Genomic DNA, 24635 nt, shown 5'->3' on the forward strand with positions numbered 1-24635 from the left:
ACTATGCGCCCGACACCAGCGTGGACCCTGCATGTGTCTCAGAGTCGTCCCTGACTCCTTGCATTCCCTCACATCCCACAACCAATCCATCAGGGAATCCTGCTGGCTCTCCCTTCAATATACATCCACAATCTGACTAGTCTCACCTTCTCCACTGCTCCCACCGTGGTCCAAGCCATCATTATCTCCTGCCTAGATCAGGGGTCAGCAAACTATAACCTGTGGGCCAAATCCGGCCTACCACCTGTTTGTGTAAATAAAGTTTTATTGGAACACAGCCATGTTCATTCATTGATGTACTGTCTACGGCTGCTTTTGGGTTACAAGGGGAGAACTAAGTAGTTGAGACAGAGACAGTATGACCCACAGAGCCTAAAATATTTACTATCTGGCTCTTTACAGAAGTTTTCTGATCCCCGACTCAGACTACTGCAGTCACCTCCTCCCTCTCCCTGCTTCCTGCCTTGCCTGCCCCCATCCTCCCAGCCTCGTCTCTACCCAGCAGCCAGAGAAATCCTGGAATCTAAGTCAGATCCTGTCCTTCTCCTGCTCAAAACCCCACAGTGGCTCTCACCTCCCTCTGAGTAAAAGCACAGTCCTCACAAAGACCCCAGCCCCACACGTCTGCACCCCCCACTCATCGCCCCTTCCCCCAACCTCCCCTCCCCTCCTCACTGCACTGCAGAGACAGCAGCTCCCGCTGTTCCTTCAACAACCTGCATGCTCCTGCTGCAGGGCCTTTGCAACTGCTGTTCCTTCTGCTTTGTATGCCTTTCCCTTCTCTTTCCATCTGTCAAAAGCCTGCAAAGGCTCTGTTGACGTCGTGTCCTGTAAAAACTGCCCTAACTCCACCTCGAATCAGGACAAATGGCTGCTGTCTCTGTTTCCCCACTTTGTGGGGCATCTAGGACTAATCGAGGCCTGATATAATGGCCAATTTCTTCTTTCATCCACGAAATTGGGAAACACTCTGAAGGTAGAGCCCATTTTTTGCTGATTTTTGCAAGGTCAGAGAGTACAGCAGTTGAAAGCACAGACTCTGGGTCCTGGGTTCAAGTGCTGGCTCTGCTACTTACTAACTGAATGACGTTGGAGAAGGTATTGAATCTTGTCGAGCCTTGGCTTCCTCATCTGTAACTGAGCGACTGAACAGTACCTACCGCAGGGGGTGTTGTACAGATTGAATGAATCAATACAGGTAAAGCACTTTGAAAAGTCCCTCACCCAGAGAAAATGCCACATGCACATTTGCCATAATTATTGATATTATTACTATTTTGAATTCTGTTGGCCCAAACTCTGTGCCGGGTACAGTAATGGTCAAATTGAATTGAGTTCACCATTGAGAGAGGCTCATGGATGGTCAACTCTGCTGATGAGGTAATTAGGAGCAAGGCAGGAAACTGGATTCCTCAGTCCAAACTCCGTGGACACATCAGGATGCTATGCATTAATGTGTCTCAGGGAACGAGAGCAGAAGGGAACTGGGGAGAGACCTCAGATCACGTCCTAGATGTTGCAGTTGGTGTTCAAATGCCCCTCCCTGGGCTCCAGTCCCAGCCCTGCCGCTTTCTGGGTGTGCGATCTTGGGTAACTTGCTTAACACCTTTGTGTCTTCAGTTTTGTTTTTTTTAAATAAATTTTTAATTTTAGAATAGTTTTAGATTTACAGTTTTAGATTTAGAAAAGTTGCGAGTATAGTATAGAGAGTTTCCATACACCACACCCAGTTTCCCTTATGTTAACATCTTATATTTGTATGGTACATTTGTCACAACTAATAAACAAACGTTGCTATATTATTATTAATGAATGTCAATTCTTTATTCAGGTTTCTTTAGTTTTTCCACTAATGCCCTTTTTCTCTCCCAGGGTCCCATCCAGGGTCCCAGGTTACATTTTGTCGTCTTGTCCCTTTGGTTCCTCTGGGCTGTGATAATTTCTGACTTTCCTTGGTTTTGATGTCCGTTCACAGGAGTAGTGGGCAGGTATTTCCCAGAACGTCTCTCAGCTGGGATTTGTCTGACGTTCTTCTCGTGGTTAGACTGGGGTTATGGGTTTTGGTGAGGAAGACCACGGAGGTAAAGTGCCCTTCTCGTCACATCAGGTCAAAGGTCCACACCATCAACACGACATCACTGTGGACACTGACCTGGATCACCTGGCTCAGGTGGTGTTCGTCAGGTCTCTCCCTGTAAAGTTACTCTTTTCCCACTTTCCATACTGCATTCTCTGGAAGGGAGTCACTACGCAAAGCTCACAGTTAGGGTGGAGAATCTGCGTAAATTATTCGAATTTTTCTGTATGGGAGATTTGTCTGTTCTTTCCCACTTACTCATTTCTTCAATCAGTCATCTGTATCAGGATGGACTCACAGGTACTTCTTTTATACTTAGACTCCAGTACTATGCTCTTTATTTCAGTACTCAAATTATCCCAGCTTTGGCCATTGGAGACTCTTCCAATGAGCTCCTGTGTCCCCTCGACATACCCGTCACCGTGGGGTTTGTTGAGTGCCTCCTTACTATCTGGTACTATAAGATACTCCATGCTTTACCACGTGTCTTCCCTGCCCCGGCCCTAGAATCAGCCATTTCTCCGAGGAGCCCTGGTTCCTTTTACTGGAAAATAGGATTAAAAACCAAGAGCTGGGTGCTGAGCATGCTTGTTGCTACAAGCGGTGTCATTGTTTCTGAGCCCTCTCAGGCAACAAAGTTTCAGTGTTTTTTTAAATTATGAAACGTGGTTAATGCACCTACTTGCAGGTGTGTTACAAGGCCTGTGGCAGGCCTAATAAATGGTACCAATTATAGTCCAGACCCCTCTTTCGCCAGGGGGCTGAAACTAAAGCTCAGACAGGGCCCAGACGGAACTGACACAGTCCCGGAGCACGGGTGAAGGTATCTACAGGACTGCAGGAGCGTCCTGCCTCTCATCAGCCATGGCTGCCATCTGTCCATTTGTTACATGCTCAAAGTCCAGATTTAGTTTCAGGGTGATGCTTGTCTCATAAAAGGTGTGGGGGAGCGTCTCATCTTCTTCTTTGCTTGGTAGTCTGTGCAGGATAGGATTTATCCTTTCCTTGGATGTTTGGTGGAGCTCTTGTTTAAAACCAGCCGGACCTGGTGCCTTTTTTTGGATGTACATCCTTAACTACCATTTCAATTTCTCATAGTCATTGGTTTATTTTATTTGCTTTTAAATTTCCCCTTGGGTTAATTTTGTAATTTATATCTCCCTGAAAAGTGCCAGTTTCATCTAGGTTTTCAAGTTCATTGGTATAATACTGTACACGGTATTCTCATTAGTAAAAAAAAAATATGAATCTCTCCTGAATTTGTAGTAATGTCCATGCTTTCATTCTGGATGCTGTTTACTGATCTCCTCTTCTTCTCGTTTTTTTTTTTTCTTGTTCATGCTTGCCAAAGGCTCATCTACCTTAGTCTTTTCAATGACCAGTTCTTATTAATTTTCTTGATTTTCTAGTAAATGTAATTTGAGGATGTACGTGGCTGTCTGGATCATCCTTCACTTGCAGCCCACAGGCTTTGATACTTAGTATTCTCACCATTGCTCATTTCTGAACAATAAACTCAGTGACAAATACCCATTGATCCCGTTCTGATTAAGCTGGTGACAGCTGGGGTTTTCCCCGCCTGCCCTGCTGTGGTCCCATCCCATTACTTTTTGTCCTTGGCTGCCTGGAGACATGAACGCAGAAAGGAAATTGTTGACAAATTTGCTTTAGAAAAATGACTCTCGTCAGAGCCCAGATGGACTCCCTGGCCACTTCTCCTCCGAGGCAGGTATGTTTTTAAAGTGAGATTGCTTAATACTGCCTCTGGACTAGCCAGAGAGGGGCCTGCTCCCCGGGAGGGAAACCCAGGCCATCTTTCTTGTGTTGTCTAAATGTTTAACTTATCTGAAGAGCACTCAAGAGGCCGTGGGCCGCGTTGCATTAATGGCCAGTTGGGCAGGACGCCTTGGAGAGCTGCTCGGCGCTGACACGGTGAAATATTCTTCTGCCTGATAGCTCCTGCAGAACCGTAAATCAGAGGTTGAGCAATCAGGCCTGTGTGTCAGGCGCACAGCCACGGCCTGCCCAGATTCCAGCCACTTCTGAGTCCCTCCAGAAAGATCCTTGCCAGAGCTCTGGCAGTGTGGAAATGCTCCCCTCCGGCCCCCCTGCCTGCCTGGCCCCTCCTGAATCAGGCCAGGGACACCTTCTGCCAAAGCCTCCAGGTTAACCTAGTTTCTTACGAAGGACTCTTTCCTTCCATCAACTCTGCTGACCCGTGTTCCTTCTCCGCTCCACAGTTCATCTCAAAACTGCATCTTCCATGAAGGATAAACATCCCCGCTTAGAAGTCAGCTTGGCCTGGGATCAAATCTCCACACGACTCTTACTGGCCACGTGACCCTGACAGAGTGACCTCTTTGGGCCTCAGTTTCCTCATCCGTATGAGAGAGATGAAAAAAATCTCCCTTGCAGGGTGTGTGAGATTTCAGTGAGAAAATGCATGTGTGGTGCCTGGCACGGGGTAAGAGCTCAGTACATGTCGGCGACGGGCAAGTTAACCTCTCGGGGCCTCGGTTTTCCTGTCTCTGAAATGGGGACACAGAGCAGCACTTCCCTTCCGTGGCTGTTGTAAGGGTTACTTGAACGAGTGCAGGACGCCCTCGGGTCACTGCCTGGCACAATGAGTGTGCAGACGTGTCAGCTGTTGCTGTGACTGTGTTTATTGTTCCTATCTCTGCCCTCCACTCAGCTCCAACCATGGTCCACATCCTTCTTTCTAGAAATGCGTTCAGATCCTTTGCGTATTGCTCTGTTCCCCTTCAGGCTGGGGAGCGAGGGTGCTGTCGTGGGTGCTGTCGAGGGTTCACTGTGGTTTTGGTGGTTGTCTGTGTGACTTTTGTTTTGCATGAACAGTGCGGATTTGATGCGCCAACTAGTGGACAGTTCTTCAGCATCATCATCTTTGTTTACACTGGGAATGTCTCCTCCTCTGGCTGTCAGAACTTCCTTGTCTTCCTCCAGGCTTCCCGGCCACTCCAACCCTCCCTGCTCTCTCTCTTCCTTTGAACCCACCATCCGCAGCACTAGATGTCCTGCTGGGAATCTTCCTTCTCAAGCCAGATGGCAATCCCTCTCCCTGGGAGGCGGCATAGCCCAGCGGATAAGCGCAAGGACTCTGGAGCCAGGTGCCCGGGTCTGAATATTGTCACTGATAACTGTGTGACTTCAGGCTGTTCACTAACCTCTCTGTGCCTCGGTTTCTTCACTTGTAAAATGGGTGTTATGGACTGAATGCTGTGTTGCCCTCAAAATTCATATGTTGAAGCCCTAACTCCCAGTGTGGCTGTATTTGGAGATGAGGCCTCTGAGGAAGTAATTAATAATTAAGGTTAAATGAGGTCATTTAACCTTATCTGATCTAATAGGATTAGCGTCCTTGTAAGAAGAGACACTGGACCTAGTGTGCTCTCTCCTTCCCCTGCCCCCCCCCCCCCCCGCCGCCACATTCACGCCGAGGAAAGGCCACCTGCAGATACAGGGGAGAAGGTGGCCATCTACAAGCCAGGAAGAGTCCTCGCCAGAAACCAAACGTGCTGGCACCTCAGTCTGGGACTTGCAGCCTCCAGAACTGTAAGAAAACTAATTTCTGTTGTTTAAGCCACCCAGTCTGTGGTATTTTGTTATGGCAGCCCGGCCTGAGACGATGGGGATAACAATAGTGAGGATTAAACAAGCTGATCTATGTAAACGGTCAGAACAGGGCCTGGGCCCTAGTCAGCGCTCAGCAGGCATCAGCTATGATTATTGTTATTATCATCACCATCATCATAACTGAAAATGTAAGCCATGTCTTACAAACTTAGGACTCGAGAGTTGCACTGTCTGATAGAACTTTCTACAATGAGTTAAATGTTCTGTTCTGCCCAATACGAGAGCCACCAGCCACATGTGGCTACTTACATTAAAATTAATTAAAATTAAATACAATAAAAAATTCAGTGCCTCAGTTGCACTAGCCATATTTCAAGTACTCAAGAACCTCAAGTACTCAAGAACCACATGTGGCTAGCGGCTACCACATTGGACAGTGCAGAATAGAACATTTACATCATTGTAGAAAATTCTTGAGCACTGCTCGAGAGCACTGGCTTTCAAACTGTTTTGACTGTGCCCTTTGGTAGAAATATATTTTGTATCGCACAGAGATTTAAATTACTGAAACATAATTTATATCCACTGAAACAATTTTTAAAACAATATTCACCACTACTATTTATGTTGCACCCTATCATATTCTATTTTATTCCTTATTCTTTAATTATTTAAGAAATTATGCTGGTCTTGACCCTTTAAGTGGGTCATAGTTTGCTATTTGAAAAATGCTAGCGTTCCCTGCCCAGCCAGAAGCAGGGATGAGAGAAGGAGAGGATGAGTAATTACTAAGGCCAGGAACGGGATATTTTCAACACCTGTCCTCACTTAGTTCCCACAGCTGCCTTGTGGATTGCCAATTCCCTCCTTTCACAGAGGAAGACGTGGAGACTCAGGCAAATTGAATACCTTGTTCAAGGTCTCGGAGCTAAGAAGGAGCGAGGCTGGGATTTGAACTTGGGTCTTCTGACCTCGAATAGGATCCTCACTCTTTGCACAACGTGAGGCCTCTTGGTGGAGGGGCAGCCCCAGGGCAGTGGTTCCCAAGTTTCTGGTCCTTCATGTGGCACCTCCATGGATCGTGCCACACAGGAGCCCCACCCTTGTGTATTTCTCACTATCTTTCAATCGACTCTCCTTTTCAAACGTTTCAAACCTTAGCTCCCTCCTCAGCAACTGTTACCTAAGAAATCACTGGCTTCATGTGCTAGTCATTGTCCCCCTAAAACACTACTAAGAAAAACCCATAAGTTTAACAATTTTTTTTTTGTGTGTGTTCCAAGTAAAAGCAAGCCACAGGAAGCCTGGGTGTGTTGTACATTAGGCGATCCGTACACGCCGTGCAGCTGATCCACAGCTCTCAAGGGCTCAGTGCGGTGTTTCTCAACGGGGTGCTGCTGGCATTTGGGGTGGGACAAGGCTGTCCAACGTAGTTCATTATTCGGCACCCCTGGCCCTGTACGCTAAAAGCCAACAGAGCTTCCCCTTCATTTGACAATCCTCCCATTTCCAAACGCGTCCTCCTGTGGGGCTGGTACTGCCCTCAGGTCTAGTTAAACGCACTGGGTAATGAGGTTGCAAATATCGACAATGCAAATATTGACTCCAAATTTCTTCTTAAAGAAGAAATGGAAACACCCCCCAATCTCTCCCACAAATGACACCACTAAGGAACAGGGCTGCGGGTTCACACTAGAGGTGGTGGGAGGTGTGCTCAGAGTTAAGGAATAATCTAGGCGCAAAAGACCAGACCAAACCATTTGGCAAAAGAGGAGAATGGGTCAGGGTCCAGGGTCGAGGCACCAGGCTGGGGTTGGTGAACCAGAGACTAGGATTTGAGAAGGACAAAATGCAGTAAATGGAAACTGAGGTCTGCAAAATAGGAGAGGAGAATTAGGTGCTGCAGCACATTGCCAGTTTTCTCTATCTCTTCTCCCCCTTCCGTTGTCATAGAACTTCTGTGAGGCTCACGGCTGCCCAGAATGAAGACTACAATTCCCAGCCACCTCTGCAGGAGGGTGTGGCCATGAGATTTTTTTTTTTTCTGGCCAATGGGATGTAAGCGCAAGTGTTGTATGACAGCTCTGGGGAACGACCTTCTTTTCTTTAACAGGTGTCTGAAATGGCAAAGGCAGTTCTTTGTCCCTTCCTCCCTTCTTCTACCCGGAACTTAGATGTCACCATCTTGGAACCTGAGGGCAAGTCGGACACTCCAGGGCTGGTGGGTGAGCTGGCAGGAACTGGTGTCTGAGTTCTTCATCAAGAGCCCCCTGGATTGCCTACCCCTGGAGTTTTACGCAGAAGAGAAATACATTCTATTTTGTGTAGACCACTGTTAGTCTATTTTATTTCTAAGAAAGTCAAAGTCAGGAGCATAAACAACGTCAGTTTCCTGAGAGAAGGTCGGGAACTCCAGCAGGCAGCTGTCAGCACTTACAAGGTCAGAGGACGAGATCGCCACCTTGGTCAATAACCAACAAAGATTTACTGAGCACCTACTCTGCCAATGATGTAGCAGAGAAGACAGTGGACATGCTCTCTGTCCTCAGGGAACACACGGCGGAGGGAAGACAAACCTCACATAAATTACTGCAATTAATGAAATGGTTACAAGTGTGCAAAGTGCACCACACAAGTGAGGGGTGTCTTGGGAGCATATAATGGAGGAACTGTTAAGTCTTCCTGGGGAAGTGGTGCTGGTTCAGAGATCTGGAAGACGAAGAGGAATTGGCTGGATCTTGGACGCTGAGAACGAGGGGACAGGGAATGGTCAGGAAGTGTGTTCTGGGAAGAGGGCTTGGCATGCACAGAATCTAGGGTAGGAGGGAGCATGGTATGTTCAAGGGATTGAAAAAAGCCTAAAGCCTAGTGGGTCTGGAGTGGGGTAAACGAGGGAGTCTGGAGAAGTAGTTGGGGCCAATCCATGAACATTTTATTTTTATTTACTTTTTGCTTGGTTATGTCTTTTTCTTTTTTTAAGACCACAGAGAGGCCACTGAAGAGCTTTAAGCCAAAAGTGACTCGTTCAGATTTCCCCTTCCCCAAGACCACTGTGGCTACTGTGATGAGAACAGAACTGGTGCAAGCTGACCCCCAACATCCATTTTCCCCTTTTTCTATAGTATCAGAATTTTCACTGGCACGTGACTGCCCAGAATAAGGACCACCTTTCCCAGCCTCCTTTGCAGGAAGGTGTGGCCATGTGACTAAGCTCTGGCCAATGGGATGTGAGCAGAAGTTATAAATGCAAGCTCTGGTGGTGCCCTTGAATGTGCATGTGACAGCTTCAGTGGTGGACCACGTGGTGAACCACGTGCCTTATTGGCCCTAGAGTGCTCCCATTCAGATTCTCTCACGACGGAGAAATGAACTTGTATTTTGCTTAAGCCACAGTTACGTTGGTGAGCTTGGATCCTAATTAATACCGAGCAAGAAAGAGTGGAGACAGGGAGACATCAAGGAGACTGTCACAGAGCCTCCTTTGCTACCTCTCTTGGATGACAGAGGTAGCAAAGGAGGTGGAGAGAAGTGGACAGGGGTCAGGACCAGAGGCGAGTCGGGAGAATGCCACAGGAGCTCAGGCAAGGCAGGACGATGCCAGGTACCTCAAACCGCCGCTGCTGTGTGACTACCTTCTCCCGGCTTGACTGAGCTCACCCCCGGGCTGACTGGCCCTGCCACCTCCCTCCTGGGGCCAAGCAGTTTGCCTCCCTCTCACTCCTGCCCTCCCCATGCCAGACCCTGGACATCTTCTGCAGGGACAGCCCCTCCCACCCATCACTCAGCTTGACACGGGCAGCCTGCCCATTAAGGCAACGGAGAGTGAGGAGGTCCCCTCGAGGGTCCTGTTGCATCTCGCCTGCAAATTTTGTGTTTTTAAAACATACCGAGAAGAGAGTGGAAGCCGGTGGGCAAGAGGTACCCAGGAGAGTTCTTGTCAACACACTTGCCATTTTAACCGAGAGAATGGGGGACACGCTACAGGGCTATCATACTTGATGGATGGATGACCAATCCCCAGAGAGCCTCAGCGGTGTGAAGAGCCGATAATGAACATCCTGCAACCGAGAGTCAGCTTCACCTGCTCCTTCCGCTTAGATCTTCTTCTTCTAGCTCTAGTCCATATATAATGCCTTTGCCTATAATCACCTTTGTTTACCGCTTTTTTGCGCCCAAATCGAGCATCCTTTTGCAGGAATTTGGAAACACGCCTAATCACACTGCCTAGAAACTCTCAGCCATTCGACATGGTCTAGATTTTTTATTTATTTTCAATCAAAGTTATATAAATCTTGAAACATAAATAATGAATTCTTGTTTTAAAGATTTGCATTTTCTAAGAGTGCAGGCCCTGGAGTCCGGCAAACCCAGGTCTGAGTCTTGGGCCTAATATTTACAGCTACTGTGAACTTGGGCAAATCCCTCACCCTCTCTAAACTTCAGTTTCCTCATCTGTAAAATGGGGGAAAATAAAGAGGATTTACGGCCAGGGTCGTGCACAGATTCCTGACACCTAGCAGGCGCTTATTCTATCGGCAAATAATGATAATGAAAATTATTATAATAAAATAACACTAATAACGATCAGTTATGTGGTGCTTATTATGTTCTAGGTGCTTTATATATTAATTCATTTAATTCTCTTAGTAATCTTACGAGGCAGGTATTATTACTCCCATTTTGCAGATGAGGACACTGAGGCACAGAGAGGTTAAGTAACTTACCTGAGGTCACACGGCTTATCAGTGCAGAGCTGGGATATGAACCCAGGCCATCTGGCCCCAGAGCCTTTGCTGGCAATCATTACCTCTATTGCCTCTGATAAAGGGCCACTGGACAGGGGAAGTTTGCAGCTCATCCTTTGGCTTTTTGTACCCATCAAAGGCATTTCAAAAAGTATCCACAGCACGCTAGCTCTGTGCCAGGCATTTGGGTGGGCACTGAGAAGGAGTGCTCCATGCTTCCTATGAAGTCGGCTGCATTGGGCTGACGGGTCTCCTCCTCTACCTGTCAGCAAGGAAGGACCCACGGCCTCTGAAGCCAAGTGGGCCCAGGCAGAGCCTCAGGGGTCTGGGAACAAACACCCAGCAGGTCCATTCTCAGGTTTGCATCTGGCCTTGCTCCTGTGCCTCCCACTTCCCAGGGTGTTTCTAAGGCTTGATGGAGACCTTTCATGCCCTGGGTCTCTAGGGACAAAGGACAAACTACTGTCAGTCCTGCAGGTCTGGTTACAAATGGCATGATCTCAGCCGCCACGGCTGAGCGCTCACCATGGGCCAGGCTCTGCATGCATCAGCGCAGGAAATCCTTGTACAGCGAGGAGGAGCAGGGCCCAGGTTAAGGGCTTTACACACCTCATCTCTGATCTTAACACCAGTCTACAAGATGCATTTTAATCCCCATTTTACAGAAGAGGAAACTGAGGCTCATAAAGTTTAAATAACTTTGTCTAAAATCATCCAGTGAGTGGTAAAACGGGGTTTAATTCAAAATCCATCTGACTTCAAAGGCTGTGCCTCAACCACTACCTTATTCTTCGAGTGTCTTCTCGGCTGTGAATATCACGGTGCTCTGCCAACCTCGCTTTTCCAACCGCCACATTCATTCTGGGGTGGATGGAGGAAGGCGACGTCTCTGTTCCTGCTGGAAGTTCCCGCATTAACCCACTCTTTGGACAGGCTGGCTTCAGCGTAAATGCCAGGGCCTCCTCAGATGCTGACAGCACCCCGGGTGCTCACGTCCCCTGCAGGGATGTGCGTGGGGGTGGGGGAACTGTCAGGGCTCTGCTTTCTTCTTGCTACTGGCCACACAATGGAACCAGCCAAGGGGGCAGGCTTTGCTCCCGCCTTCCATTGCTACACCTGGCGGGCAGCCTGCCCCGGTCAGAGAGCTCTGTGTGCTCCATTCACTCCAGAATCCCTTTTCACGAAGGAGCTGGGGTCTAATCCAGCTCCAAGTGCACTTTCTTTCGCCTTCTCTTGGTTTGCTGGGGTTACGCGGGGGAGAGTAAAGCAGAACGAGCTGTTGCATCTCCCGAGGCTACAAGGCTCAACATTGGGGTGGATTTCAGCCCTGGGGTAACGGGATCCTCTGGAAAAGGATCCAGGTTCTGGATCCGACCTCCTCTGGAGACATACACTTGTGCACGTACACATATGCTGCATCCAATTTCAGGGGTTCATGCACCCCTAACAGATGGAGGGTGACCTGAGCAATGACTCTCAAGCTGTAAATTCAGCAACGCCAGACTCGGTCTCCAAGTTGCTGAAGTGCCTGCCTGGCACTTCTGATACGCATTTCCCTCCAAGAACATGAGACAAGTTAATAAAAACGGATCTACCAGCAGGAGGATTAACTACTGTTGTATTGTAGGTTCCCCAAACATACCAATCAATTTCTTGCCTCTTCACCTTTGCACGTACTGTTCCCTGGCCTGGGAATACTCTTCTCCCACCTGTCTCTCTCCTGTGCCTCCTCCCCAGTCCCCTAGCAAGTCCTCACTCTTTCTGTAATGCCTAGCTAAAGCATCTCTTCCTCTGACGCGTCCCCCATTCCCCTGCTCCCCCTCATCCCGACTAGAAAGGTTACTTACTCATTTTCTACTTTGGGCTTCTGCTGGACGACCTTGGGACTGTCCATCAGAGCAGTTCTAGTCACTTGTCCTATGACGATGTGTGTTCCTTACCAGGAGGTGGGCTCCTCAAAGGACAGGGGCCACACCCAGCTCATTTCTGTGACCAGAGCCCCTGGTACATAACAGGTGGGCAACAAATGTTAACGGGAGGAATGCAAGACGGAAGGACAAGACAGAGAGAAGAAAGAAGGCAGGCTAGGTGGATAGACAGAAGAAAGGAAGGGAAGGACAGAGTGGAAAGGAAGCTAGAGGGACAAAAGGAAAGAAAGAAGATGGAAAATACAGGGACAGGAAGATGGATGAATGGACAGCTGGAGGAATGGGTGGGAAGGAAGAAAAATGGATGGACGGATAGAAGGCCAGAGGGATGGAAACGATGGAAGGGAAAAAAGGAAGGGGTGGGAGGGGAAGGGAGGTGAGAGGGAAGAAGCGAGGGGAGTTCTGGAAGAGAAAGAGAGGAAAGCTAAGACAGAAGCAGGGGAGGGAGGGAACGGGAGAGGGAACACGGGGAGCGAGGACGGAGGTGTCTCTAGCAGGCGTCTGCATGCTCTCCCCATCCACCTCTTCGGAATGGCTTCTCCTCCCCTGCCGCCATTTGACCCTGAGCCTGGGGCTCAAACGCAAGAGGGCTGTGCTCCCAAGGGGGCTCAGCGGATGGAGGCCGCAGAGCTGGGTCCAGCACCCACTTGGGCGGTGACTCGTCCACGCCTCTAGGAAGCTCTGGAGGCTTCCCACGAACGGGCTTCTGGAGCAGGCGCCGCTCAGTGAGCCCTGAGGATGGTTCCCACAGCGCTCGAGCGGCCGGCGCGTGAGTGTGCATCAAGCCTCCACCCTCGCCCCACAACCCAGCGACATTTCAGACGCCGTTCCACTGCCCTGGATTTTACTGCAAAACAAGCAGCTCTTGCACGGGGCAAGTTGGCAGGGAGCGGGAGATTTATGCCCGATATTTATTCCCTTAGAATATTATCCGAATATTTATGTGGCTATTTACGCCCGAGCTCCAGCAATCGGCTGTGACTGGGGCAGGCTGACCACTGTTGTCACAATCTTGGCTGCGTCTCTGTATTACTTGTGCTGTTATTGAATTATTGTAAAATCAGGGGTTAGCTATACTTTTGTAACTCATAGTAAAATAAATATCTAACGATTTAAACACTTTGCCCCTGTACCATGTATCCCCTCTTGCACAGTCCCGGGGCACACGGAGCCCTCTGGTGGGGAGGCCCGTCTCCTGGGCATCGGCCTGGTGCCGGGCTCCATGCTGACGGCTTTCCTCCATCTCCCATCATCATCACAACCCGGGAAGGTAGGGGCTTTTCTTCTGCCCATTTAACAGATGAGGACACTTGAGGCTCAAGGAGGTGGAGCGACTTGCCCACGTCACACAGCCGGGAGATGGTGGCGCCAGGACTCAGAGGCAGAGGGAACTGATTAGAAGGTGCCTGCCCTAAACTCAGGACACATGGCCCAAATCGGGAGACACCACTGACCTCGGTGCCCACCTTGTCTCCGACTGGTCCTTACACTCACGGGTTCTCCGTGAGTGCTTTCACCTGGGAGTCTGGGAACTGCTGATCTCACGCAGATCCCTGCTTCTACCCTTGCCCCCTCCTTTGGTCTGTTCTACGCCCGGCAGCCAGAGGGAGCCACTTAACCGTAGTCAGATCATGTTGCTCCTCGGCTCAAAACTCTCCAGCAGCTTCTTGTCACCCTTAGGCTATTATCCGAAGCCTTGTGTGATCTCCCCCACCCTCCACCCCACTGCCCACCACAGTCCTTCCTCCTCCTTCTGCTCCAGCTGCACTGGCCTCCTCCCTGTTCTTGGAACCTGCCAACTTTAACCTGCCTCAGGGCCTTTGCACTGCTCTTTGTCTGGCACATTCTTCGCCCAGATACCCACATGGCCCACTCCCTCACCTTCTTCAGGTCTCTGCTCAGATGTCAGAGAAGCCTTACCTGGTTATACCGAGTAAAATAACCACCCCTGTGACCGTCTCTGCCCTGACCCTGCTGGTCTCTCTTCGGAGCTCTTTATCTGACTATATGTTCAGTTGTTTATGGTCTGCCTCTCCAACTGGAGGATCAATGCCTTGAGGGCGGGGATCTGGCTGTGTTGTGTTGCCACTGAACTCATAGCACTTGGAGTAGGGCCTGGCAAACGGTAAGCTCTCCATAAACCGCTCCTGCACAGGGGAGCTAACCCCCCTATTTACAGATGCACTCCAGGCTCGGCGCACAAGGGGATCTGACTTTGCTCCTTAAACCCGATCATCCGATCATCCAGGCACGAGCCAGCCTTGCGCTGGCCTCCCGCAGGCCGGCTTCCCCCCCGGTCCCCAGCGGCTTCCCTGGGGAGCCACAGGAGGCTGCCCTCTAGACTCTGACCGGGGCTCCCTGCTCCAGCCAGCAATATGTTTTCACTTGTGAGTCTTAACTTCTCCATCGTGTAACGTGGTTTCAATTCTGCAGAGGTGCCCTGGGGGCTTCTGGCATCAGGGACATTTTGGAAAACATTTAGAGAACAAAAGCAAACTGGTTTTCCTCTGAGTAGGTCCAGCTGGTAATTAAGATCCTTCTCCAAGAGGCGCGACTTCGACTCCAGGGCCAGCGAGGAACCGCAGGGGTGGGGAGTTCAGAAGACCTCAGCTTGAAACGCACGCCAGTCCTGCAGAATACCCGGCTCTCAGCCTCAGGTCCCACCAAGATGGACAAGGCGCCAACTATGTGTCTGGCGTTTTTACTGCACAGCAGCTTCAAGCTCAGATCTCTGCCGGTGGATGTGGCATCTTCACTGGGGTGTCACAGACATCTCGGACCGCACGTGCCCACGGCAGAAGGGTGGCTGTCCCCACTGCATTCCCACGTCTTCTCTGTCTTGCCGTGTCGGAGAATGGCACCACCGCCTGAGTTGGGCCAAGCCCAGGAGTTCTCCTTGACTCCTCTCTCCCCTCACCCCCACATCCAACCCATCAGCAAGTCCCCTGGGCTTTACCGCCACCCCAAAGCCGCATCTTCTCACCACCTCGACCCAATCCATGTTTCTTCCTTTGCTTGGACGACTGCAGTAATCTCCTGCTGGTCTCCCTGCCTCACCTGTCCCCTCCTAGTGTCCGTTCTCCACACAGCAGCCAGAGCGGTCTTCATAAAACATAAACCAGATCACGTGGCTTTTCCTGTTTAACGCTCCCTCGCCCCGCGATCACCCACAGCACTTAGAATAGACTCGGATGTCTGTACCCGTGTCTGGCCTACACTTCCCCCTCCAGACGCATCCATCCCAGCCCCCCGGGCTTTCACTCACTCACTCCAGTCCCTGCGGTCTTCACACTAGTTCCCACCTGAGGGCCTTTGCACCTGCTGATCCCACCTCCCTAGATCTCCACCCTGCTGGCTCCCGTCGTCGTCATTCAGGCCTTGGCTCAAGTGTCACCTCCTCAAGATGCCTTCCCTCACCCCCCATCATACCCCCTTCCCTATCACTCACTATCACACCTCATTGTTTTATTTTCTTCACATCCTTTTCATTATCACAAACTTTCTCAGTTATGGATTTATTTGGTTGTTGATTGCTGGGGCCCCAGGGATTTAGGGTGAATCAGAGAGTTGTGGTCCCTGCTTTCATGGAACTAACATTCTAAGGAGGAGACAGAGAAAAACTAAGTCGACCCTGTACTTTTCAACTATAAGGGCCAATAATTTCAAATTTTTGTTAAAGTGAGTTGGATTTTGCTATTTGCCATCAGCTGAGTCTCCCCTACTTTAGGATCCATAAATATCTGCTGAATTCAACTGCCAGGTTTGTTTTGGTTTGCTCATAAGTTCTCTCTCTCCCCCTCTCTCCCTCCCTCCCCTCCTCCCTCTCTATCTCTTTTTCCCCAAGATATGAGAGATCACTGAAAACGGAGCCTGCACATTACTTTTGGCTAAAGAGACAGTCCTGGGCCTTGATGCTAGCGGTGTTCTCCACTGCTCCAGAGCTCTCTTCTGTCATCAAGAAATTTCTGCACAGATCCTCTCTTTGAAACAGCCACTGGGCAGAGAACATTGATTGCATTTCACAGACAGGAGGCCTGAGGCCCAAATGGTTTGCCTACCTGGACAAAACACAAGACTGATCATTTCAGCAAGGATTTCCTCCTCTGTAACTCTAGGACTACAGACCGGAAAGCAAAACATGTATCCTTTGCTGATGACAAATATTAATAATGCTCTGGCATAGCCAGGACAGATTTGGAATTTATAGTCTTCATTTTACTTCACAGTTTAGTCCCCAGGGAGTTCCTAAATTCCGAGAACAAATATTCCTACTGGGATAAATAGAATTGGTCTTTCACATACAGTTTTATTTGAGGTTATCTTTATTTTTCAATCTGTTAAACCAATAATGTCAATGTAATTTATAAAGCCAGAAGATCCTCACATTAATCCTCTTATCAGCCAAAAAAAACCCTTCTTCACCTTGGAGAAAGCTGCTCCCTCTTTCATTAGAGGTAAGTAACGCATTGTATTTCCCATCTTGCTTTGGCTACCAGGAAGCTCAGAGATTAACTCTGAACTTAAGTGTAGTAGTTAACCTGAGCCAAAATTTTTGGTACCATGCCTTATCCTTATTCATTACATAGCTTTTTATTCCTTTGCCTTTGCTTTAATAGTTCTATTTTAAAGATGTTTTCCATTTGAAATTCTTCCAAAATCTTTCTGACATAGGCTGGGTATAAACAAATGAATTAAATTTATTTCTGAAGCTGCTCTCCCTCTTTTTTCCATCTCCCTTGCCACTTGCTTAGGGGCACAGGAGCAGATACTTTAAATAAGCATAGTCCCTCTGCTCGCTCGCTCTCTTTGTAAAACATGTTTTCAGGGGAATGAAAATTGTTTTTAAAAGCTTCCATCCTGGCCCACTGCTAATTATTACTGACCCAGGAGGATCTGTACTAATTTGCCTTAATAAACTTATTAAATAGCAAATTTCAGGAGGAAGAAACTACACAGCCTTTATTGGATTAGTAAAACCGCCAGTGGACATCCCCACTAGAGCAGGGAGAAAAGCCCATTAATTGCACATGGAAGCGGGGAGATAATCTGGTCAAGTGTGTTTCCAATAAACCGTCGCTAGCCACAGTTTTGTGCCTTTTTGGGGTCTGCTAGCAAAAGTTGCTAGCCTCCCGAGGAAAAAGAAAAAAAAAGAAAAGGCAGCAGATGCAGGTGATCAAATACGGCAAATATGAAACGGAACGAGCAATGCCAAACCTCCAGGTCATTGAAGAACAGATGCGTATCTGCGAGGTTGAAGATCATCTCCTCCATCATCAGGCCGATACGCACGGACGTCGTGGTGTCCTGGAAGAAAGAAAACGGGAGAAGCTCACGCAAGTGGAGCCTGCCGCCGTGGTCATCTCAGCCTCCCCCTCCTGCCCGTCCACCTCTGAGAGGCAGGTCTGGTCCCTCCTCGTCCCCACAGCTCGCACACGGCCTACAACGTGTCTCTGTGTGGGGTCAGGGTGACGAGGTGGTACAGCTTCTGAGATTTCACGTCTAGTCTTCCTCATTTCTATTTACCCTTGCCAGTATTTAACCCTCCCCCCAACGCCCCTGCAACTGCAACTGTGTTCAGAGTTGCAAGGACCAGAAATGGCTGTAATAACGGAGGGCCTCTCAGCAAATGCGTGTTTTCAGAAAGGCCTGAAAGATTTCAGGGAAAGCAGTGTAAACACGCATAAACCGCTGGGAGAGCCGGAGGTGGGTTCTCTCTTTACAAAGATCTCTCTATGCATGCTGCCTTTCTCCTGATATTTTAAAAAATCACTCTTATCTAACAATGGGGGATTAATGATAAAAACAAAGACACAAACAATACCCACGATGGGACATCCATACCAGGGAAAACTAGGCAGCCATTAAAAAACTGAAGTCAGGCAAGAGCTGTTGATGTGAAACTATCCTGGAGAAACACAGTATTAACTAGCACAGCAAGCTGCAGCACCGGACAACGTGTGAAACGCAGGCAGGCCGTGCAAGGGTCCCTTCTCCCGCCCTCTCTTTGCTATGTACGTGGTGTGACAGACTGCATTACTCTTCGCCCATCTTTGGGGTCCCTTCCTGAAGAGCTTCTCCCTGCAGGAGGATGATACATACCAGGGGTCACGAACTACAGCCCACGGGCCGGATCTGGCCTGCTGCCTGTTTCTGTATGGCTCGCACGCTAAGAATGACTTTTACATTTTTTGACAAGGTATTGCCTATGGCTGCTTTCGTGGTCTGAAGGCAGAGGTGAGTAGTTGTGACAGAGACCATACGTCTCTGTCAGAGACGTATTGAGTCTCTGACAGAGACTCAAATATTTACTGTCTAGCCCTTGGCAGAAAGTCTGCCGGCCCCTGGTACATGGCCTCCCTATGGGACTCAGGTGTGACCACGAGACTTGCTCTGGCCAATGATACACGAGCAGACGTTCACGCCTGTTTAAGAACTAGTGCCTGATTCCCCACGCTCTCTCTTCCCACGTCACGAGACTAAATGTTCTGGATAAAAGCTATTTGGTCAGCCTGGGTCCTAGAGGAAAGATGGTATGGGTCAGAGCCGCAGACTGCGATGGACATGCACCATAAATGAGGAGTAGACAGGATTCTGGGGATGTTTGTTGCTGCAGCATCACCTCGGCTACCCCAACTGATACGCGTGGAAATGACGTAGCACAGTGGTTCTCAACCCTGGGTACACCCTGTAACGATTTGGGGAGCATTTAAAAATCCTGACCCTCAGGTCGCACGGAGACTAATAAAATCAGAATTGCTCGGGGTGGCGTCCAGGTATTAGGAATGTTTAAAGCTCCCCCACATGATTTCAATGTACGGCCAAGGTTAAGACCCACTGATCTAAAAGGATATACAACACGTACTAATATTCCTGGTTAATATCGATTAAGTGCTTTGTCTGTGCCACTTTGTAAGTATTAACTCATTTAATTCCCACAGAGCGCTTTGAGGGGAGCACTATTATTTTCCCATTTTATAGATGAGAAAACTGAGGCTCACAAAGCTTAGGTAACTGGCTCAAGGACACACAGCTGGTGAGTGCTGGAATTTGAATCCAGGCAATTGGGTTCCAGAGCAACACTGCTTCTGAGGGGAACTTAGTGGGGCCCGGGTCTGGAGAGGAGTGAAGGGGACCGTTTACTGTCACTCCACACACTTCTTTTCCTGTTTGAATTTTTCACCGGGAGGCTGAATTACTTCTATTACAAAAATAAATAAATAACAACATAAACCCTTCTTGACCCTAAAAAAAAAAAGAGCTGGTGATCTCAGCTTCACACACCTAACCGTGAAGAATCACGCCCAGGAACGCAGCCATTAGGCAAAACACCTCATCAGGGCCCCAGCCGCCAAAGCTGAGCACTCCGGGTCCCGGCTGGAAGGCGGCAGGGCAGAGAATTCAGTGAAAAATGAAGAGAAAATGAGGAAAGCAAACTTCTCAGGGCCAAGGAGGGAATCATTGTGTGACCTGGGGGAAGGTTTTGGGGGTGTTTCCACGCATTACTCAAGGCCCGGACCATTTCACCCCTGCAGAACTGCACATTCCTTCCTGGCGAGGCTGTCTGAACACCTCACCATCCATGACCGGCCCTCCACGTACTTGACAAGAAGCAAGAAGCTGTCATCCAGACTCATCTGCTGAAAGGATTTATTTAGAAAAATGTCAACTCCCAGGCCAGCACATACAACAGGAAAAGTAATTATTGTATACGGAATGGCTTATCTGAAAAAAGTCTTTGCCTAGTTATAAGAAGGCAAGTACTCTATATTGATAAAGCGGAAATTATGATTTATTGACCCTGGGAGGATGTGAAGTTTGCATGTGTGTGATGGGGGCTGGGGTGAGAAAAGAGAGCTATTTCTTATCCTCTAATTTGGGAAGCCAGAGATCATGCCTAGAACAGAAAAAAAGCAAGAAGTAGTTAACATCAGCAGGTTGCTTAGCAATCGGGAGGTAAGGACCAAAAGACGCAGCAAGAGTTGAAAGCTGTTGCCTCTGGGCAGAAAGAAAGTGTGGTTGTGGGTCCACTGGGGGCTGCTGTTTTTCACAATACTTGCCCTCGTAGAACTATATGAGTTTTAAACTATATGCGTATATTTCTTGAATTAAAAAAAAAACGAAATTAAAATTAAAGGGAACATACTTAGTAATTCCACTTCTTATTCTACTCTAGAGAAAAATCTGTACATGTGAACAAGGGGCATGTCAAAAGACGTTCATTACAGAATTGTCTGTAAACTGCAAAAGACTGGAAACGATTTAACTGTTCAGCCAAAGGAGACTAGAGAAATAAAAAGTGTACTATAAAATGTAAATATAATAAAATCTATGTTGTACTCCCTCCATGTCCCACCCATCACCACCTACCCCATGAGTAAATCTCCCCCCTCGTTAACTACAACTTGCACAATCCAGCTCCTTAGCTGCCCCCACACACATCCCTCATATAAATGACCCACCGCCTATAAGATCTACTGGCCCTGTGGTCTCAGGCAAGTTATATTTCAAAGCCTCGGTTTCTCCTTCTGTAAAATGGGCCTAACTTGTACTCTGTTGTGAAGATTAAATAAGATAATACAGTCACGCGTTGCCTAAGCACAGGGACATGTTGTACCACACACGTAGGCTATATGGCACTTCTCTTATGGGACCACCATCGTATACACAGCTCACCGTTGACTGAAACATCTTTATGCAGCACATGACTATATTTTCATACAGAAAACTAAATTTAGTTGAAAGAAATGAACCAGATCTCCATGTATTAACATGAACACATCAAAAAAAAATTGAGTGAAAGCAACAGTTTTCTGAAAGTTATATACTGCATGTTATTAGCATTTTTTAGAAACACATAAAATGTTACCACACATTTTCCATGGGCATTTATACATTATAAATATCCCGAGTCAGAACAGTAATTACTTCTGGAAGGCAGAGAGGAGGCAACAGGAATTAGAAGTGATGATCAAAGTGAACTTTAGCATTATCTAGAATATTCTAAAAATTGTTTAAAGGAGAAGAGATTCAAATATTTATTGTATAATTAAAAATTAAAACAAAATTTTAAAGACACTGGACTGTTTCTGAGGAGAGTCTTTAGAATACCCATCTACTCCTTGAGCCTTCTCATTATGTCAGGTTTCCCTAAAATCTGCCTTCATGTTGCCTGTTAGATTGTTTTAAACTGCGTAGGTGGGACTTCTTTTCAAGGAACTTGATAAAAACTAGTTGTACAGAGGCGGAAAAGTCTGGAAGAGCCCAAGAACAGCACAACTGTCCCAGGAGTTAAGTAACACACAGGGTTACCCAGGCCAGACCACTTTATCCAAGTAGAAAATCTTTTTCCAGGGTTGCAAAGACTGAGAATCTATGAAAAAAAATTGGTGGAGACGCAGCATTAATTAATGTGAAATACATCTGGAGTGAGGGCAAGACGAAAGCCATGAGTTGCATCTCCCGCTGCCTGTGGAACGTGTCCCTAAGATACTCCATAAACACACCCCCCTGGTCTGTTGGCTCCGGTCACCCTGTGCAGCTTGTGGGGGGAGGACCCTCTGTCTGACCTTGCATGTCTCCCAGTCAAATAAAGCCTAAAATATGGGAGCCTTCACACCATGGTCTTCAGCTAATAAAAGGCCACTGACCCATTCAAATCCACTCCGATCCCTCTACCACCTAACGTTGCAGTGAGGATTAAACGAGATAGCACACATGTAAACACCTACCTGGGTGTGCCGTGGGCACTCCACGAGCGCTGGTTATCGTTAAAATCCCCCAATCCACTTCCTTGCACCCTAAGCCAAGAACCTGCTTCTGTAAACCTAGCAGAAGCACCCCAAATCAGACGGTACTTTCTGAAAGTACCATCTCACATGAAAACCATTTTCTTAATCATTACATACCCTTTGGATTAAAAAAAAAAAATCAGTGGTTAATTTCCTAAATGAGCAACAGCAGAAACAGATTGCTCTTAAAAAATGATCAATTTAAACCAGAAGGGAGAACTGAGAAAACGGGGTTTTTCCAAAACAGGCTTCAATTTGTAAGTTGCCCGTTGAAGGATGGTGCTGGGGGCTGTGGGGCTGGGCGGAGGGGACATCATGTTTGTTTGACTTGAGAGTTTGTGGGTGGTTCTCAGAATCCCAGGGTAGGTACAAATCAGACTAAGGTCCTGTAGATTTTTTCAATGTGCTCTAATGTTCTACAGATTTCTCAAGGTTCTGTTTTGATGACGGTGAGGTGGGCTGTGCACGCATTCATTTAGGAGGCTGATGAGGAGGCTCCGAGCGTTGGAACCCCCTCGAGGCAGATGCTGTGGATCTGCATGCAGTTCTGTAACCTAATTATTACGCATTCTTGGTGAAGTTCTCTTAATTAGAGGAGGATGGAGGGGCCTTTTGCCATACGGGCAGCACTAAGATCTGCCTTGCGCATCAGTAAGTTATCTTGTGATGTATAGTTGTATTTCCTGGATGGAGGAGAGACGGTAAGAGCATAAAAAAAGAAAGTCTTTCCTAAAAGGAAATTAAGACGTCAAATAAACACGAAGGAAGAAAATGGTGTGCGTGTTCTTGGAGGTTTCAAAATCTGAATGCAGAAGTTATTCAGGGTGAATTAAGACGACAGCAGTTTCTATCAAGTGTCTTCACCATCCCCAACTCTACCAGCTCCCCAAGTTAAACCACATTCTTAGAGGTTTACTTCCCAATCCCTATAGATTAGGAGGCAGCCATTGCCGTTTCAAAAGGAGTCCAAGTTTTTACCACAAAGTTGTTTTAATGAATCGCAACTGTATTTGTCCATTATGGAATTTCCACACTATTTATCCAGCATCGCAACCTTTTGAACAAAAGGCACAACCTAACTTCAACCCAAACTGGCTTATGTGACTGTGCTCTTTTGGATTCTTTCACAGTTGGTTGAATAATAATAATAATAATAATAATAATAGCCAATCTTTGAGTGCTTTGGAGTAGAGGTTCAGAGGGTGGGCTCTGAGACAGACTGCTTATGATCAAGGCCAGTTCCATGTCTTACCAGCTCAACGACCTTGTACAAGTTACTTAACCTTTGTGCGCCTCAGTTTCCCATCTGTAAAATGGAGTTACTTACTTCATAGGGTTATTACAAAGATTAAGTGAATTTTTCAAAGTGCAGGTAATAATCCTTTTAGTGAAAGTGTACTTTAATGACCAGCATCCAAAAAGAAAAAAGAATGCAAGAAATACAATAGAATCCAGGGGTCCTGGTGTCTATGGCCCACTGCCTGTTTTGGCAAATAAAGTTTTATTGGAACACAACAATGTCCATTTGTTCACTTAATGTTTATGGCTGCTTTTGTGCTACAATGGCAGAGTTGAGAGTCGCTACCGAGTCTAGCCTAAAGTCTAAAATATTTATTATCCCTTTATAGAAAAAGTTTGCCAATCCCTAGAATAGATGGTAAAATCTCCGAGTGAGTCATACGTAGTAATGGTGAACTTCTATTTCAGTTGGAGTGCGTGTGAGTTGGGTCATGATGTAAAATGTATTTCTTACTGTGACTGTGTTAAAAAAAAAATGTAAAAACAGTGAGTGAGTGACTGTTCAGAGCTTAAAACCATGCCTGGAACACAGCAAATGCTGAATAAATGTTAGTTTAATGACAGCTACTATTTTTATTGCTGTTACTGTTATTAGCAGGTGACTTGTTCGTGGTTCCTCAATTTGTAAGAGGCAGCGTTGGGACTGGAACCCAGGTCTGATCTGACTCCAGATTCCCTAATCCTCTGGTTACGCCCTGATGCTCGTTATGACTTCTTTGCTTTGAGGGAGTGTCTGCCCTCCATGGCTCAGCTGCGTGACGGGAAAGAAGAGGCGCCCCCCCCCCCCCGGAATATCCAGAGGCACCAGGCCTCTGTGGTATCTGGTGGTCTCCACCTGAGCTCAACCATTTAATTGATTTCCTCTGGAGTCCCTGCTCTGAAGATTTAGAGCTGTCTGTGCAGGAAAGGGTTAACTCAGCAGGCCTGGGCTGCTGGAACCCTGCACATTCCTAAGAAAGGTCTGTCTTTAAGACAGGCCCTTGGCTGCTCCCGGTAGATGAGCTCTGAGCCCCTGGGCTATGCAGTCCCAGCTGAGCAGATAGTTTATGTGAACAACGTGATTTATGGTGAACGTTTGTCTCTGTTCTGGGGGCTGGAGTCTGAGTAGCTGAGGTCAGTCCTGAGATGCTGCATGCCTGTATCACTGACCCCAATGAGACCCTGGACACCAAGGCTCAGGTGAGCTTCCTGGCTGGCAACACTT

The 24635-nt window shown here is 47.7% G+C and overlaps 1 protein-coding gene across 3 annotated transcripts in view; it reads right to left on the reverse strand.

Annotated features, from left to right (window-relative positions):
- Positions 1-24635, reverse strand: part of EYA2 (EYA transcriptional coactivator and phosphatase 2) — a 178204-nt gene that overhangs the window by 28791 nt on the left and 124778 nt on the right. For all 3 annotated transcript variants that reach the window (XM_058562106.1, XM_058562104.1, XM_058562105.1), the window contains one exon: positions 17559-17648. In XM_058562106.1, coding sequence (XP_058418089.1) covers positions 17559-17648 — 90 coding nt within the window. The remainder of the gene's footprint in view (positions 1-17558; positions 17649-24635) is intronic.

Source organism: Diceros bicornis, chromosome 19 (genome assembly GCF_020826845.1).
Source record: "Diceros bicornis minor isolate mBicDic1 chromosome 19, mDicBic1.mat.cur, whole genome shotgun sequence".
In the NCBI taxonomy this organism is placed as follows: domain Eukaryota; kingdom Metazoa; phylum Chordata; class Mammalia; order Perissodactyla; family Rhinocerotidae; genus Diceros; species Diceros bicornis.